The sequence below is a fragment of the Diabrotica virgifera genome, chromosome 1 (genome assembly GCF_917563875.1).
Source record: "Diabrotica virgifera virgifera chromosome 1, PGI_DIABVI_V3a".
Lineage (NCBI taxonomy): Eukaryota > Metazoa > Arthropoda > Insecta > Coleoptera > Chrysomelidae > Diabrotica > Diabrotica virgifera.
Genome location: NC_065443.1, coordinates 10090391 through 10108238, shown reverse-complemented (window position 1 = coordinate 10108238; position 17848 = coordinate 10090391). Strand labels below are relative to the sequence as shown.

Here is a 17848-nt window from a genome sequence, read left to right as displayed (position 1 = left end):
GATGAGAATGAAACCTAGTAGACTAACAAGGAAAATTTACGAAACAAGGAATATTACAAAAAAGAAAAAAGACAGACCGAGAAAAAAATGGATATAGCAAATAGTAGAAGCAGGAAAAATTAAACAGAAAACGCTAGAAGAAATGAAACTAATAGCACAAGACATAAAAGAATGGAAGAGATGCATGGGTGAATATGTAGCTAAACTGCTAAACTAAACCCAAATCCGACACCTGAAAAGGTATAAGGAAGGGGAGAAAGAAAGAAAGAATGTTTTAAAGAAAAAGAAACTAACATGTCCAATATTTTTGTCTCTAAGTGTATCTATAGAGCAGACATACAAATATATAAATTATCCACTGCGTGTGCGTGTCTGAACCGTTTAAAAAAAATTGTATCATTTTTTACTTTGTTTGAGTCTTGTTTAAGGCATGTCGACAAAGTAATACAATAATTGCAAGAGGATATGATTAAAATCAACACTCCGATTCACCAAATACGATTCTGAGAGCTAAGTGTTTCGTCCGGTTCCGTTAACATCGTACAGCGAGGCGTCTGCGTAGCGGATGTTACATTTCTGTTTCAAATTAACCCCTCACCGAGCGACTGTATGTCATAGGGACGCTTATTCGCAGGAAAAAATTTCCAACGAAAATGCAGATTTAAAATTTAAAGCATCGCGACACAACCACTTAAAATCACATTCTTTCATTAAACTTCCATCAAGAGCTAAATGCGCTATAATTAGTATCTCTGCTAATTGATCAACCATAATAAAGCAATTATTTATTACAATTCGTCAGTAGTTAGAATTAATAAGTTGTTAAGGATGGAAAATAATTTCAAATTGTAAATCAATACATAATAATCTCTATGAATAATGCACAGAATATATCAAGAACATAGTTTTTTTATTCCATATACAAAAAGAACGGCATCTCTTGTGATATATCTCTTGTAATTAGATCCCGCTGGATAGTATAAAAACAATTGAAAACGTCTATCAAAAGGATAAAATAGAAGTCTAAATTGCTGCAAAAATAAGCTGCTGGTATTTGAAAGAACAAAGAACGGTTCTCAGATGATATTGGCCATCAACGAGATGAATTGACAGGAGAGTGGAGAAGGCGCCGCAATGCTGAATTGGTGACTCTATATGGTACTGAAAACATCGTCAGACATACAAAATCTAACCGTATAAGATGGGGAGGTCATGTGGTAAGGTCAGAGGAAGACAGAGTGTTAAAGACAGTAATTTTTGAAAGAACAGATAGTAGAAGATTAGTAGGACGTCCCAGAAAAATATGGAAGGATGATGCTAAAGCCGATATATCTACGATTGGAGTACAACAATGGAAAATGGAAACGCAAGATCGTAAGTTAAAAAGAAGAAGAAGAATAAGTCAAAACAGATAAACAACTTACGGAACCAATAGATACAGATAATGGAATAAGACTAGAGGATTCATAAGCCCTATGCTAATCAATCTAATTATAGATGAAGTTATAAAAAGCGTCAATAAAGGAAGAGAATACAGACTGGGGAACAACGAAATTAAAATTCTCTGTTTCACAGACGGTGCAATATTGATAGACCAAGCAGAAGACAGCCTTCAAAGAGTAGTTCACAGATTTAAGACTAGAGCAAAAGACATTAATAGAATAGAATAGAAATATGCTTTATTGTCATGAAAAATTTAACAATTTTATAGACAAAGCTTACAAGAATCATAAATAAGAACAATAACAAATAACAAATACAATTTACTAAAATGATATAAATCGTCTACATAAATAAAAATAATGAAGATAAACAAAAAAAACAGTAACAATCTATTGCAAAATTAAAAAAAAAATTTGCAAATTGCATAATCTACCTTAAGAAATTTAATAAGTTAAGTTAAGCTGCTGCATATGACACTCAAATATAGATTAAGATTATACTTATAAATAAGAATACTGTACTTTCTTAGTTATTGGTTAAGAAACTCTGCTGTTGAATAATATGGTCTTTCAGATAAATAGGCTTTAGTCATTTTACGGAACTTGGGGAAAGATGTTGCAGATTTAAGTTGTAGAGGGAGATGGTTGTAAAGTTTTTTTGCAGAATATAATATAGATTTCTTTACTAACTCACTGGACGGGATCGGTAAATAGATGTCAAAGGTAGAATTTCTGGTGGAATAGTCATGTCTAGGTCTTGCTGGAAAGACATGTAGATGTTTACGAATTAAGCAAACAGTTTCTAAAATATATAAAGAAGGTAGTGTTAGAATCCTGTGATCTTTGAAGTAGCTTCTGCAATGTGTTGTTCTTCTGAGGCCAAACAGATATCTTATTGCTCTTTTTTGTAATTTAAAAATAACATCAGATTGGGCAGCCGTACCAGAACCCCAAAAAGGGAGACCATATCGAAGATGTGACTCGAACAAAGAAAAATATGTTATTTTGGAAGAGGCTAAATTCATTTCCTTTGAAATAGATCTTATTGCAAAGCAAGCTGAGGATAGTTTCTTGCTTAACACATCAATATGAAGGGACCATTTCAGATTGCTACCTAAAAAAATACCAAGAAACTTTACAGAATCAACGATACTGATCTGGCTGTTATGAAGAGGTAAGGGTTGAAGAGCTCCTTTATAGGACAATGCTACTGTTTTATCTACATTAAAAGAGAGTAAATTTGAATCGGACCAAGATTTTATTGTAAGTAGATCAGAAGTTATAGTAGCATGAAGAGTTGCGATATTTGAGTTGCTCCAAGTGATACTGGTATCATCAGCAAAAAGAAAAACTTTTCCATCGATTTTTAAGCTAGTGATGTCATTAATAAAGATAAGGAAAAGTAGAGGACCCAATACTGAACCTTGTGGTACCCCACATACAACATTTTTGAGACTAGAGTCTGTATCATTTGCTCTAACCAGTTGTTTCCTATTATCCAAGTAAGATTGAAACCAGTTCGAAGAAATACCTCGAATTCCGTAGAAATCTAGTTTTTTTATCAAAATGTCGTGATTCACACAATCAAAAGCTTTGGCATAATCACAAAAAACAGTGGCAGTGTGCAGATTATTGTTTAATGCTTGATAAACCTCATGTAGTACAGAAAACATGGCATCTGTGGTACATTTATTATTTAAAAAGCCGAACTGATTTTGTGATAAAATATTGTTATCAACGAGAAAGGACATAAGTCGGGCTTTTATGAGTCTCTCAATAATTTTGGAGAGTACCGGTAGTAATGCAATAGGTCTATAATTGCAGGCATTTGATTTTTCACCACCCTTATGAAGAGGAATAATGATGGCCGTCTTTAGGCACTCTGGAAATTTACCTTTCTCAAAAGAATCATTAATTAGAGAGATGAGGACTCCCAACACACTGTCTGGGAGATTTGAGAAAATTTTTATGGATAGTCCATCGGTACTACAGGAAGATTTGCTTTTGATATTATTGATTGTCTGAATCAGTTCAGATTTATCAACCGGTCTTATAAAGAATGAATTCGAGACTTTTCCTGAATTAGGGAGATAGGAAATGGGATCTTGTTGTGACACAATAGTTGATGTTATATTTTTACTCACATTAACAAAGTATTCATTTAGATTTTCTGGGTCTGGAAGGGAAAATATTTGAGCTGTGTGAGTTTTATTACGAAGATCGTTTATTATGGACCAAGTTTCTTTTGCAACACTTTTAGAGCTTCTCAGACGATTTTGATAGTACAATTTTTTAGCTGATTTTATAACTTTTAAATAGATCGCCCTGTACTTGGTGATATATTCAGTAACAGAGACGTTGGTAGTAAATTTCTTGATGTACAGTAGTGAACGCATATTTTTGGCTGATATGCGGACACCTTTGGTAGTCCAGGGTTTGTGATGTTTTGGCTTAATTGTGATTAAAGGAAATGCTTTATTGAAGATACAGACAAGCTTATTCAAAAAGTCACTGAAATTATTATCGACGTTCATAGAAGGAAAGGGCCACTCAGAGGTTAAGCATAAATTTTGGAATTAACGAAAATTCCGAGCGGAAAAAATCCTGCCTAAACGTCGAGTTTTCGAAGAGTGCTTGCTAAAGATGTTAAACTTCGTATAAACCGCTTCATGATCAGATAGTCCCGCATTAACATGACGATTTCAATTTTCAGAAAACTCGAACAATAGTAATCAGTAAAGAACCAATAGTTCACACACGAATGTTCAGAAAGCTAGAAGAGCTAAGCGGCGAGCGAGACATAATTTAGTTTCAAGAACGGACTCGGGACATGCGAAGCAGCATCCTGCTTGAATACGCTCGTACATAACCGCATGGACCAACGAAAGCATATACATAATCATCCAATTCCTCGATTATAAAAAAGCGTTTGACATCATGAAATACGATACATTGATAAAAATGCTACACAATGCTAACATTGATAAGAAAGATATAAGAGTTATTCAGAATCTCTATTGGAATCAATAAGTACGAGCGAGGCTGAACAAATCAACGAATACAGAGGAATTTGAAACATTAAGAGGGGTGCAACATGGGTGTATTTTGTCTCCTGTGCTATTCAACCTCTATGTGGACAATGATTTTGCAGAGGCACTGACTGTGGTATAAGGGTACATTCTTTACGCCGACGACACCGCGATAATCACAGATAACGAACAGGATATTATGCAGTTGATGCTAAATAAAATAAATACTGCAGGAAAAATATATGGCTTGAAAATAAATGCTGGAAAAATTAAATGCATGTCAATAAGAGTACTTTTAAGAGTACAACTGCAAGTAGATAATACTCCAAGTATAAACATTCAAATTCTTGGGAATGCTGGTGACTGACCAATGGGATCCTCAACAAGAAATAAAATGTCGTATGGAACAAGCAAGACAAGTTTTTATTAAATTTAAACCGCTACTTTGTAACTGCAGTAGAACTAGTAGAAGTCTGTAATTGACCACACGCCTAAGAGTATTGAAGTGTATGGTCCGTTTTGTTCTATGGATGTAAAATACATGGACAGCAAAAAAAAACAAAGCTGGACAACAAAAATAAAATTTTTTAACAAATTAGAAGCATTCGAGTTGTGGTGTTACCGTCGCATGCTTAGAATCCCGTGGGCAGCACACATATCTAACGAACGTCTGCTAGAGAATTGATCAACATTATAAATATAAGAAAGTTTCTATACTTCGGTTATACAATGAGAGGAACTAAATATCGCTTATTCCGGTTGATCATTCAGGGCAAAATCGAGGGAAAACGCTGGGTTGGAAGAAAACAACTGTCTTCGCTGCGTAACATTAGACAGGTCTAACGGTCGAGGAATTGTTTCATATTGCTGCCGATCAAGAAACATTTCATCACCTTGTTAATACGACGATAGCCGACGCTTGAAAACAAGCACGGCACACAAAGAAGAAAAAGATATCATACCGGTTAAAAGGCGTTAGATTATACACAAATACAGTTTAATTACTATATACACCAGGGAAATAATGCAAAAATATACCATGTTCGGGACACTTGAGCAGCCAGGTTGCAAAAAGGTTTTTGCGTACTATACACCTAATACATTCTCTCTCTCTTGTCGTTTCCCCATTACTGAGGATCGTGATTTCTTCCAATATTCCTAACAATGTTTCTCCATTGGTCTAAGAGCTTCGCAGAATGAGTTTCCAGCTGAATGCTTTATTTGGCACCTAATACATTATAAATACAAGAATGCCCGTCATAGTTCGGACGAGAATTTTAGTTATTAACAAATAAGTGTCAAAAATGGCAGTTTTTTCATTTAAATCGCCACAGGTAAAAATAGGGTAATTAAATATCTTATTTATAGTATGCTTCTTTTAGTAGATGAGCAAAGGTTTAAAATGCCAGTTTTTGAATTTTGGTCGGATCATTTGTTGCTTCGGAAATTTCAAAATAAAACTAAAATTTTGAAAATAAAAAATTTACTATAAATTTTGCGAAAAGTTGAGTAAAACCTTAAAACTTTCAAATTGCCTGAAAAGTTGAGTAAAATAGTCCATATAATGCACAAAAAATTTTAAGACGATTCGTCAGTTAGTTTAAATTTTATTCAATTTGTTTATCCCAATTTTTTTGCCATGTAATTGTTCAAAAAATTATAACGATATATCAATTCTGTGGAAACCGCATGAAAGAAAAATAGTTATGTTTTCAACGTATTTAAACAAAATCATTAAAAAGTCATTTTAATCATACCGAAAACATTTTACTATAGAATACTCATTTTTGGCTTATAAACAATTTGAATAACTTTGTTAATATTGACTGTAGACTTTTGAGATTTGAAAAGCTGGTATTTTTACACGAATTTTCAAAGAAAAACTTTTTGCCTAGGTTAATTACGGTCAAAGTTATCCACTTTTTATTTAATTCACAGCTACTTTGTTTATAACAATTAAGCAACCTAACTACCGCCATTTTGAAGTTAAAGGTATATATGTTATGTGTACAAGTAAACTTTGATCTTCAACAGAGTGGTTAATAAAGCTTTAAAAATGACGTCCTAACGAAATCGATTCGTGGTCGGTGGAGGGGAAATATTAAAATCCGTGCACTCAAAAAATAAAATTGATTCTTCAAACATATCAATACATTTTTGGCAAAGTAACGTAAGTGACATGTTTGGCGAATCATCCTTTTCCATTAAACAAACTCTATTATTGTTTAGAAGGTACTGCCAAAGTGTTGGAAGCCTAGATATATTATGTTTGAAGTAATTCTAGACTTACTACACTTTGGCAGTACCTTTTAAACAATAATAGCTTAATTTAATGGAAAAACATAAAATGTCACTTAAGTTACTTTGCCAAAAATGTATCGATATGCGGCGATTAATATCTCCGGAGGTTGTTGATGGATTTTGATCATAATTTTTTAAATTTGCATGAACTCGTAGTCCATTAGAAAACTTTATGTATACATACCCCTACCAAACATTACAAAATGTTAGGGGGCACCCCCCTTATCACTCAGGGATATGAAAAATCGATTACGACCGATTCTAAGACCTAGCGAATATACATATATAATTTCATAAAAATCGGTCAAGCAGTCTCGGCGGAGTATGGCAACTAACACTGCGACAGGAGAATTTTATAGATGTAAATATATAGATGGCTATTAAAAAATAGTGGTTGAGGATAAAAGAGTGAAAATTAAGGGTTGTATGTATTTTTTAATGCTACATATTAAAAAATTAAAATAGACAATTTTGTCCAAAAAAATAAAAAAAAATCTACCCAACTTATGGGTATGAAAAATAGGTTAAAACCTATTGTTAGTCCTACAGGATATATGTGTAAAATTTCATAAAAATCGGTCAAGCCGTTTCGGAGGAGTATGGTAACTAGCACTGTTACAGGAGAATTTTATGTACACAGAAGTAACTGTGGATTAAATAATAAAAATGGTTAACTTTGACTGTAATTAACCTACGCAAAAAGATTTTTTGAAACTTCGTGTAAAAATACTAGCTTTTAAAATCCCAATGTAGATTTACTCTACAGTCAATATTAACAAAGCTATTCAAATTGTTTAGAAGCTAAAAATGATTCTACTTTGGAAAAATGTTTTCGCAATGATAAAAATGACTTATTGATTTTTATAAACATGTTGAAAATATAAGTATTCTTCTTTCAAGTGGTTTCCACAGAATTGCTGTTTCGTTATTATTTTCTGAACAATAACATTGCAAAAAAAGCTCTTTGGTATAAACAAATTGAATAAAATTTAAACTAATTGTCGAATAATCTTGACATTTTTAGGGCATTATATATACTGGTTGACTCAACTTTTCGTGCAATGTCAAAGTCTTAAGTTCATTTTCGGAAAAGTTATAGCAAATTTTATATTTTAAAAATTTTAGTTTTTTCTTGCAATTAGCGAAGCAACAAATGATTGGACGAAAATTCAAAAACTGCCATTGTACACCTTTGCTCATCTACTAAAAGAAGAATACTCTAAATAAGATATTTAATACCCCTATTTTTACCTGTAGCGATTTAAACGAAAAAACTGCCATTTTTGACCATTATTTGTTAATAACTAAAATTCTCGTCCGAACTGTGACGGGCATTTTTTTATTTATAATGTATTAGGTATATAGTACCCAAAAAACCCATTTGCAACCTGGCTGCTCAAGTGTCCCGACAAAAACCTTATTTCTCTGGACTAATAATATATTCTATGTAATTACTAAAAAGGAGGCAAATAACGTACCCATAACCTTCAAAAATCCACTTATACGAGATCCTATCACGCTTTGTATAAAACTCTGTCATTTTAACACCAAAATAAAAAACTTTCGTCCCGATATTTTATCAATTATCACTACACACTATCATTAATGCCTTTTTAATCCACAATCTAACGAAACTTGCACTACACGCACCTGTTACAGTGTTACACCTAACCAACCAGTAACTGGATACTCGATAGGAGTTTCTTGTATTCGAAGACAACAAACAGGTACACACTAAATACCTTTTTAATTATTGTTTATATTAGAGGTGTTTAGGTATGTAAATATGTTTTATATTGACTGGAAATGGACATAGTTGGCTTCGATTCAGCAACAGCGGTCAACGGAAACCGATAATTTTCACTTTTATTTTTCGATAAATTTTGTTAACTTATCTACGCACATGTGGATAGTCAGTAGCGGCGCTAAAGAGGATAAGATTTGGCAGTGGCGTGAGTAAAGTGTGTAAGATGTATTTAATAAGAAGGCTGTTTTATATACAGGGTGATCAACATTTATGACAAAGTCGACCCACCCATAGTGGGTCTTGTCCTGTTCTAGAATCAGCTTCCATTCCTTTCTAGGCTTCGCTTTGATTTTCCAATTTTGTACTCTAGTCCTTAAATCGTACTCTGGTACTGTGTCGTTTCCTCGCCCAATCTTGTCTTGGGCTATAAACATGTTTTTCAACGGCTCCATGTCGTTCATTCTCTCTAAGTGGTCTAGCCAATTCATCCTGTTCATTTGGATAGTTGATTTTTCTTTGCAAAATAAACACTGGTATGTATTTGCTTATTAGGGTGTTACAATATCCTGATATTAGGTCATAAAGAATACACCAATATTTTGTAGGTCATGTTTAGGAGGGTAATTCCTCCGTATTTATCACAAATTGTTTGATCCTCTTTCTTGTGAATATGTATAATTATACCTATGGTTTAGGTAGGTCCTGGTCGTTTTAAGTACTTACAAATCTCAGTTCTACAGCCTACTTATACCTTTTGTTTTAAAGCTCAGAAGAAAAGCCGTCTGCTCCAGTTTTTTCAATTTTTTTATTGCTACTTCTTCCTCTGTTGGGAAATTATCATTCTCTCTTTCGTCTTCCATGCCTTCGAGCTCGATTTCTTCTTCTTGTAACGTAATCTCACTTCTTATGTTTATTCTCTCCTCAAAGTTTTCTGTCCATCTTTCTAGTATCTAGTTCTGATCACCAATAATTTCTACTGTTCTGTTTCTAACTATTGATAAGCTAAGTTTGAATTCTTTTTTGTTCTGGTTAATCTTATAGAATTTTCCATGTGTGTGTTATACTTTTCTAGTTCTTTTAATTGGTTTTCTATATGGTTCTTCTTCTTTTTTTCAGTGTTCGTTTTTGGTCTCGTCTGAGCTGCTTGTACTCGTAGGCAAACTATGTCAGTAAAGCAGATTGATATTAATTGATGGATTCGACCGTTACTTGATGGAAGTCCATTTTATCTAATAATAAAACACTGAAAACGTTTGTTTTCTATACTTCCACAGAATTTATTATAACTAAGTGACTACAGCTGTTTCGGCAGAGTGCCTTTCTCAAGTGATATAGTTTACAATGTGTTTGCCTTTTTAAGTCTTCAAGTGAAGAGGTTGAGGAGTGGGGAGCTGTTTGTCTCGAGTTGGTCATTCAGAATTATATCTGTATTTTTCAGTTTATTAATTTCCATAGATTCTAAAAAAGATAGCCTAAGGCCTTTATTTTGAATATGCAGAATTTGAAACTCTTCATTGAAAGAATGATTATGATCTAGAAGGTGAAGTGCGTATGTAGAAGTGTCTGTTTTTCTATTGTTGAATGCCCTTTTGTGTTCTGCTATCCGTTTGTCAAAAGTTCTGCCAGTTTGACCGATGTACGTTTTCGGACAGTCACCACACGTTAGTTTGTACACACCACTCTATAGTTGCTTTCTCTTTCGGCTTTTATTGTTCTTAATATATTTGCTTAAGTTGTTGTTAGTTATGAAAGCTGGTGTTATTCCTTTCTTTTTTATGTATCTGCCTATTTTTGTTGTTATCTTGCCAGTATATGTGAGAGAGCAGAAGGTACTGGGTTCTTTCTGTGGTGGTGGATACACTAATTTCAGGGCTTTCTTATGGAGTTTTTGGTTTAAAATTTTGTTAACTGTTTGTTCGTTATAGCCGTTGTTTACTGCTATTTGTTTAATGATGTTTAGTTCTATCTCGAAGTTATTTTTTGTCACGGGAATTTCTGTCAGTCTATGTATCATGCTATGGTAGGCTGCTAATTTGTGTTGTGTAGGATGGTATGATGAATTGTGTATAGTTGTGTTAGTATGGGTAGGTTTATGATATACGGAGAACTCATGTTTGTTGTGTAGTCTAGAAATCGTTAGATCTAGAAAGTTTATGGAGTTATTCTGTTCTGTTTCTATTGTAAACTCAATATTATTATGAAGTGAATTAATATATGATAGAAATTGGTCAAGTTGTCTGTTAGTTCCTGTAAAGCATACTAGTATATCATTCACGTATCTCCACCAATATAAGAACTGTTTAAATACGGGATGTTTAGAAATTCAAGAAAACTTGAAACAACAATTTCTAAACATCCCGTATTTAAACAGTTCTTATATTGGTGGAGATACGTGGATGATATACTAGTATGCTTTACAGGAACTAACAGACAACTTGACCAATTTCTATCATATATTAATTCACTTTATAATAATATTGAGTTTACAATAGAAACAGAACAGAATAACTCCATAAACTTTCTAGATCTAACGATTTCCAGACTACACAACAAACATGAGTTCTCCGTATATCATAAACCTACCCATACTGACACAACTATACACAATTCATCATCCCATCCTACGCAACACAAATTAGCAGCCTACCATAGCATGATACATAAACTGACAGAAATTCCCATGACAAAAACTAACTTCGAGATAGAACTAAACATCATTAAACAAATAGCAGTAAACAACGGCTATAACGAACAAACAGTTAACAAAATTTTAAACCAAAAACTCCATAAGAAAGCCCTGAAATTAGTGTATCCACCACCACAGCAAGAACCCAGTACCTTCTGCTCTCTCACATATACTGGCAAGATAACAACAAAAATAGCCAGATACATAAAAAAGAAAGGAATAACACCAGCTTTCAGAACTAACAACAACTTAAGCAAATATATTAAGAACAATAAAAGCCGAAAGAGAAAGCAACTACAGAGTGGTGTGTACATACTAACGTGTGGTGACTGTCCGAAAACGTACATCGGTCAAACTGGCAGAACTTTTGACAAACGGATAGCAGAACACAAAAGGGCATTCAATAATAGAAACACAGACACTTCTACATACGCACTTCACCTTCTAGATCATAATCATTCTTTCAATGAAGAGTTTCAAATTCTGCATATTCAAAATAAAGGCCTTAAGCTATCTTCTTTAGAATCTATGGAAATTAATAAACTGAAAAATACAGATATAATTCTGAATTACCAACTCGAGAAAAACAGCTCCCACTCCTCAACCTCTTCAGTTGAAGACTTAAAAAGGCAAACACCTTGTAAACTATATCACTTGAGAAAGGCACTCTGCCGAAAGAGCTGTAGTCACTTAGTTATAATAAATTCTGTGGAAGTATAGAAAACAAAGGTTTTCAGTGTTTTATTATTAGACAGATTGATATTGGTATGACTTACGAAAGAAACTTATGAAGAAATGTAATTAGGGATGCCGACTCCTCATATTGATAAAGGCAAAGATAATGATGATAATGATGACTTTTAAAGTAATACAGTTATCAACAAATACCTATATTAGTACACATAACGAAATTCATCGTAAATTTAATTTTATTGAAGATGCTCCTGTTTATGTACCTAGAAATTTATGTTCATGTATCATAAAATTTCTATCTTATTTTTCATAACATTTATGACTCATATTTATTAATATAAAATATGACAGATAATATTGTGCCATCGATAGTTTTTTTCAATTAATATCTATCTAAGTAAATATTGCAGGTAATAGTAAACAGAGGCGATAAAATGTTTTGTCTTATCTTGTAATTGTTTAAAACATGTTTATCTTTGAGATCTTAATTTTGTAATTGTGTCTATAAATAATTATATCCTCTATCTTAAACAGGGGAAGAACAAACATACAAAAACCGAAAAATTGAACTTGGACAACCTGAAAATCCAGGAATAGAAAAGAGATTTCGAGAAGAATATAGAGGAACGGATAGGACATAAGGAAGAAACAATACAAGAAGAATTGAATAAAATGAATGAATGGAAGATGATAACATGGGAAACGGTTAAAAGGGTGAGAGTATTTAAAAAAAAAATCAAAGAAAAGATCTTTGGTTTGATGAAGAATGTAATCAAGCAATAGACAACAGAAATGTACTATACGTGCAGCATACTCAAAAAAGAACACGAGAAAGGCGCGAAAAACTTTGAGAAAGAAGAAGAAAATGAGACAAAATATGCAGATAAAAGAAAAGGAGATATGAATACGACCAGATAATAAAATTGGAGAAAGGATTGGATTAAAAAAATTTTTTAATAAATTTATAATATACCTATATACAACAGAAGTGTTTACTTCATTCTACGTTGGAGAAAGATTTCAATTAGGGTGACACTAGAAGAGCACATAAATTCCTGAAACAACTCAGAGAGTAATATCAACAACTCACTAATCTTTTTAGAAATAGTGAAGGCAGCATATCTATGTCTGCTTTATAGATTATCAAAAGGCTTTTGATAGAGTATGACATCAGAAACTCGTAGAACTGCTAAAACATAGAACAAGGAAAACAACGTGGACAGTCGAGATATACGGGATATTGTCAATCTGTACTGAAAAAAAGCAAAAGTTAGAATTGAAAATATTGAAACAGAAATTATAGAAATCAAAAGAGGTGTTAGATGGGGTTGCGTGTTGTCCCCATTGTCATTCAATCCGTACAGCGAAGCTATTTTTGGAAACAATATCAGAGTATATGAACAGGGTATATCAATAAACGGAAAAATCTTACAGTATAACACAGATAGTAAGTATAGTATAACAGACAGTCTAGAAGAACTGCAACCCTTAGTAAATATATTACATCAAGTCAGTATAAAATATGGACTACAAATGAACGTTAAAAAATCCAAGTTTACGATTAGTTCTAAACAACTTACAGCAGGAAGGCAAGATATCGAGGGAAAACAAGTAGAAAGACTGAATAACTACAACTAACTACAAGGGAACCTAGGTAAATGAAAACAATGACCAAGGTAGAGAAATCAGGACACGCATTGAAATTGCAAGACAAGATTTATAAAAATGAAATATGTTTGATAATCGAGACCTTTCCAGGGAGCTGAGGGTAAGAGCTTTAAGATGCTATGTGTGCTCGAATTTGTTGTATGGAATGGAAAACTGGACACTAAAAGTGGATAATATAAAGAAATTTGAATCCTTTGAGATGTGGTACTACAGAATTATTTTGAATATACATGCATACATACAGTAGCAGTGCTAGTAGACCTCAAAGCTGCATACGACACAGTATGGAGAGGTTTGCTGTTACACAAGATAGCGAAGTCTTGAATTGACGGCAAACTATTCAATTGGATAAAATCCTTTCTCGGGGAAAGGTATCAGAGAGTCAAATTTCACAACCACTGTTCCAAATTCAGACTACAAAGACAAGGGCTGCCACAAGGAGCTGTCATCAGCTGTCAATTGTTTAACTTAATGATAAACGATGTGCTCGTAATGATCAGAAAGACACCTGGTGTGGAAGCCCTCCTGTATGCCGATGACCTTCTAATATGGGCATCAAGTAGCAGTGTGAGAGCGCTCGAGGGAGTAATGAACCAGGCTCTGAAAAATCTAGAAAAATGGGCGGATAAAAACTGCCTAACTGCCAGTACAACAAAAACCGTATATCAAGTACTTACCCTTTCAACAAAACAGACTGCTGTCAAGCTGACATACAAAGGAGTTGATTTAGAAAGACAGGATGTAACAAAATACCTGGGAACCATAGATAAGAAAATGACGTGGAAACCTCAAATCGACGACATTGCAGAGAAAGCCACAAAGAGATGTCGACTGCTCAAACGTCTCACAGCAACAAAGTGGGGTGCCACGCAAGATGTCCTGGTAGCAACATACAAAACCTATGTCCGGCCGATATTAGAATACGGGAGTGAAGCTACAATAACTGCGAGTACGAACACCACCTCCAAGCTTGAAGTCGCCCAGAACACTGCCCTTCGCGTCATCACCGGTGCTCCAAAGTCAACACCGATTACATCAATGGAAGCCCAGACCGGTATTGAACCAATACAATGCCGCAGAGAGCAACACGCGTTAACCTTCTGGGAAAGGCAGAGACGAATACTTCCACAAAAATGGGACGAATATAGACAAGCAGCCTCACGTATTAAAACACAAACCACTCCGCTTACAGTAGCAAACCAAATCATGGAAAAATACCACATTGACCTGTCGGAAGCCGCCCCCTTCCCAGCGCAAACTACACTGGCCCGCTGTCTACCAAACACAGAATTGCTTCTCGAAAACCATAACGACCCGAAGCACTTATCGTCAGACATTTTCCTAAGGAAAGCCGCCCTAGAGACGATACACACCAAGTACCCAGCGCATGAGTGGCTCCACATCTACTGCGATGGCTCCTCGATGCCGGATTCGGGAAGAACAGGAGCAGGATATGCTTCTTCATCGACTGCCAAGCCGCAATCCTCGCCCTGTGTCGATAAATAAGTCGCCCCTGTCGACAAATCGATATACCGGCTGTGTCAAAACAATATCTTGCCGCGTTCAACTATCGAACTTGCTGGAAAAAGGGTGGCTGATTACTCTACAATGGATCCCTAGTCATGTCGGTGTTGAAGGGAATGAAGCGGCGGATGAACTTGCAAAAGAAGGCACTACTCTTCCACAGCCCCCTAGCTTCCAATCGTACACATCAGCAAAATCCACCATTAGAAGAGTAAGTGAATATACTATTGTGTTTGCATTTTATCAATCAAAAGCAAAATAAAAATTAAATTAAATTTTTTTTAAATAACGCGGGCACATAAATTTGATACACCCTGTATATTGAGCTGTTTTAAAATTTATTAGAATGTAGTTTGGATGTAAATAGATTTCTCTTTTAATGAGCTTTCCGATGAACCATTAAAGACTTTTGTGAATAATTAAAGTGAAAAGAACGATGTATTTAGATTTAAAATGGAAAAAGATTGTTTAGGGTATAGGTAATTATCAATTTCTAGAAATGGATAATTAAAAGAAAGTTGGAAATTTAATATATTTGTGTCAACCCGAATGAATGTTGTAGAGTTTCCACGAAAGTAATTAGGATGGTAGGAATAATTTTAAAAATGACTGTCTTGTTTGTCGAATGGAAAAGTCGAGGTTTCGGATGTTTGGCAATGTGGAAGGGGAAAAATGGATTGGATGATTGAGAGAGTTTGAAAAAGAAGTCATTATGTTTTTGGCATCGATGAGGAGCGGTTCGACGTGTTTAGTGGATAGATAGTTAGCAGATACCAGTGGCTGTTTGATAGTGGAGAATAGTGTTGAAAAGTGGGACGAGAGACAGATCAAATTGAGACGAAATACCTCTTTGATTCTGTATTATTGTGAGAAGGAGAGCAGATAATTTTTGGAGTTTTGTTTGAATCGAGTACGTGTCAAAAGAAGGCCCGGCTTGTTGGAGAATTGGTGCTGGTATGCTGATAGTTTTGAAGCTGGACAAAGGAGAGGGCTTTGATGAGTAGCCTTTAACATAGTCAACGAGGGAGAGCTGTTTTGGGTCACGAGAAGACATCAGAGTGAGTGAAGCAAAAGGTCAGTCAATTTATGTGAAAGAGATTTTTATGTTCGGAAACTAAATTTTTGAGTAAAAAGCATATGAATTAAAATTCCAATATTTCAAAAAGTAAATAGTAAATGTAGGTAATCTTGCGAATACATAAATTTGTTTTGTTTAGTTTGTTTTACCAAAGTCATCGGGAACAAACCGATAAATTGTTTTTTTTTAACTGTAATAAATTTAAGTGGTATAAATTTCATTCGGACATCTGTGTCCACAGGTTTTTAGATTCGATTGATTTCAGAGTATTGAATTTGATAAATAAAAGACAATTCTGTATTTTTATTTTAATATTTTGCTTTATTTCTTTTCCCTATTTTATCCCGATTAGGATCAACTAAGAGATACTGAACCCACGAGAGAAGATAAGCATAACGTAAGATAATTTGGATTTTTTTTTAATAGTATAAAAAGGCACCCTGAGATTTTTTATTCAATTTCCATGTATGATTTGCGACAATTAAATAATTAATCAAATAAATAATAATTAATATAAAAATTAAGAAGAAGCAGATCATAACAATACATACCATGTATCCAACGAAGTACAAATGCAGAAGTGTTAAGTAGGCTGCAGAAGGATTGTGAAGTCATAAAAAACATCAAAACAAGGAAGCTGGAATATTTATAACACATCATCGTAGGTGCGAAATATTAGGACTCATAATTCAAGGTAAAATTAAAGGTAGAAGATCCATAGGAAGACGAAGAATTTCCTGGCTGAGGAACCTAAGAGAGTGGTATAGTTGCAGCTCATTAGATGGTAAAAATCTGAGATGCTACGTCTTCTCTGTCCTTTTTTATGGTGTTGAATCATGGACCTTGAACGAAGATATGTGCCGAAAATTGGAAGCATTTGAGATGTGGCTATATCGAAGAGTTCTTAAAATCCCATGGACTGATCGGGTCATAAATGAGGAGGTCATTCGAAGAATGAAGAAGAACCGAGCGGTATTAATAACCACCATCAAATCTCGAAAATTGGAACACTTTGGATAAATTATACGAAATGAATCTCGATGTGCCCTCCTACAAGCCATCCTGCAAGGAAAATATTTGGAAAGCGAGGTCCAGGAAGAAAAAGAACATCCTGCTTAAAGAACCTCAGAACCTGGTTCAAAATAACATCTGTGCAGCTTTTCCGCGTTGCTGCAGACAAAAAGAAGATTGCCATGATGATCGCCAACATTCGTCATGGATAGGAAGAAAATGATCTTTTTATAGTCGCCACCAATAAAGTATGGATAGCTGTGATTATAGCCAACTTCTGATAGGAGAAGGAACTACAAGAAGAATAACCTTATCTCATACGACATTTTTAGTACACAAAAAGTCATAAGGAATAAAATCGTCGTTGAACTTCGTATTAAAATCGAATGGTCTATGATCTTTGATGTTCACTCTAACTCCATCCGGAGAAATATCAGTAGGTATACTGTTGTATTATTCCTTTCCTGCGAACTTGTTCTAAGTTGTTGTCAGATTATATACGATTTGATAAATAAAACAATTTCGTTTTCGTATTGATATCTGATAAGGCAATCGTTGTTACAGCTATTTCAAGGTTTTCCAACTATTGTTTTTATATAAGTTATTTTTATGCTGTGTTTGATAAACACTTTCTTCTACTTTGTGCGACATGGAAAACAATACGTAGGT

The 17848-nt window shown here is 34.2% G+C and overlaps 1 protein-coding gene across 5 annotated transcripts in view; it reads right to left on the bottom strand.

Annotated features, from left to right (window-relative positions):
• LOC114327524 (SH3 and multiple ankyrin repeat domains protein 2) overlaps positions 1 to 17848 on the bottom strand; it is a 466023-nt gene that overhangs the window by 182543 nt on the left and 265632 nt on the right. The window contains exon 1 of one of the 5 annotated variants that reach the window (XM_028276287.2): positions 8251 to 8515. The exons of 3 other annotated variants lie outside the window; for them this stretch is intronic. In XM_028276287.2, the coding sequence (XP_028132088.2) occupies positions 8251 to 8312 (62 nt within the window). In that variant the 5' untranslated portion in view covers positions 8313 to 8515. Of the gene's footprint in view, positions 1 to 8250; positions 8516 to 17848 lie in introns of those variants that run through there. One more of the 5 variants, XM_028276492.2, reaches the window with a different exon arrangement.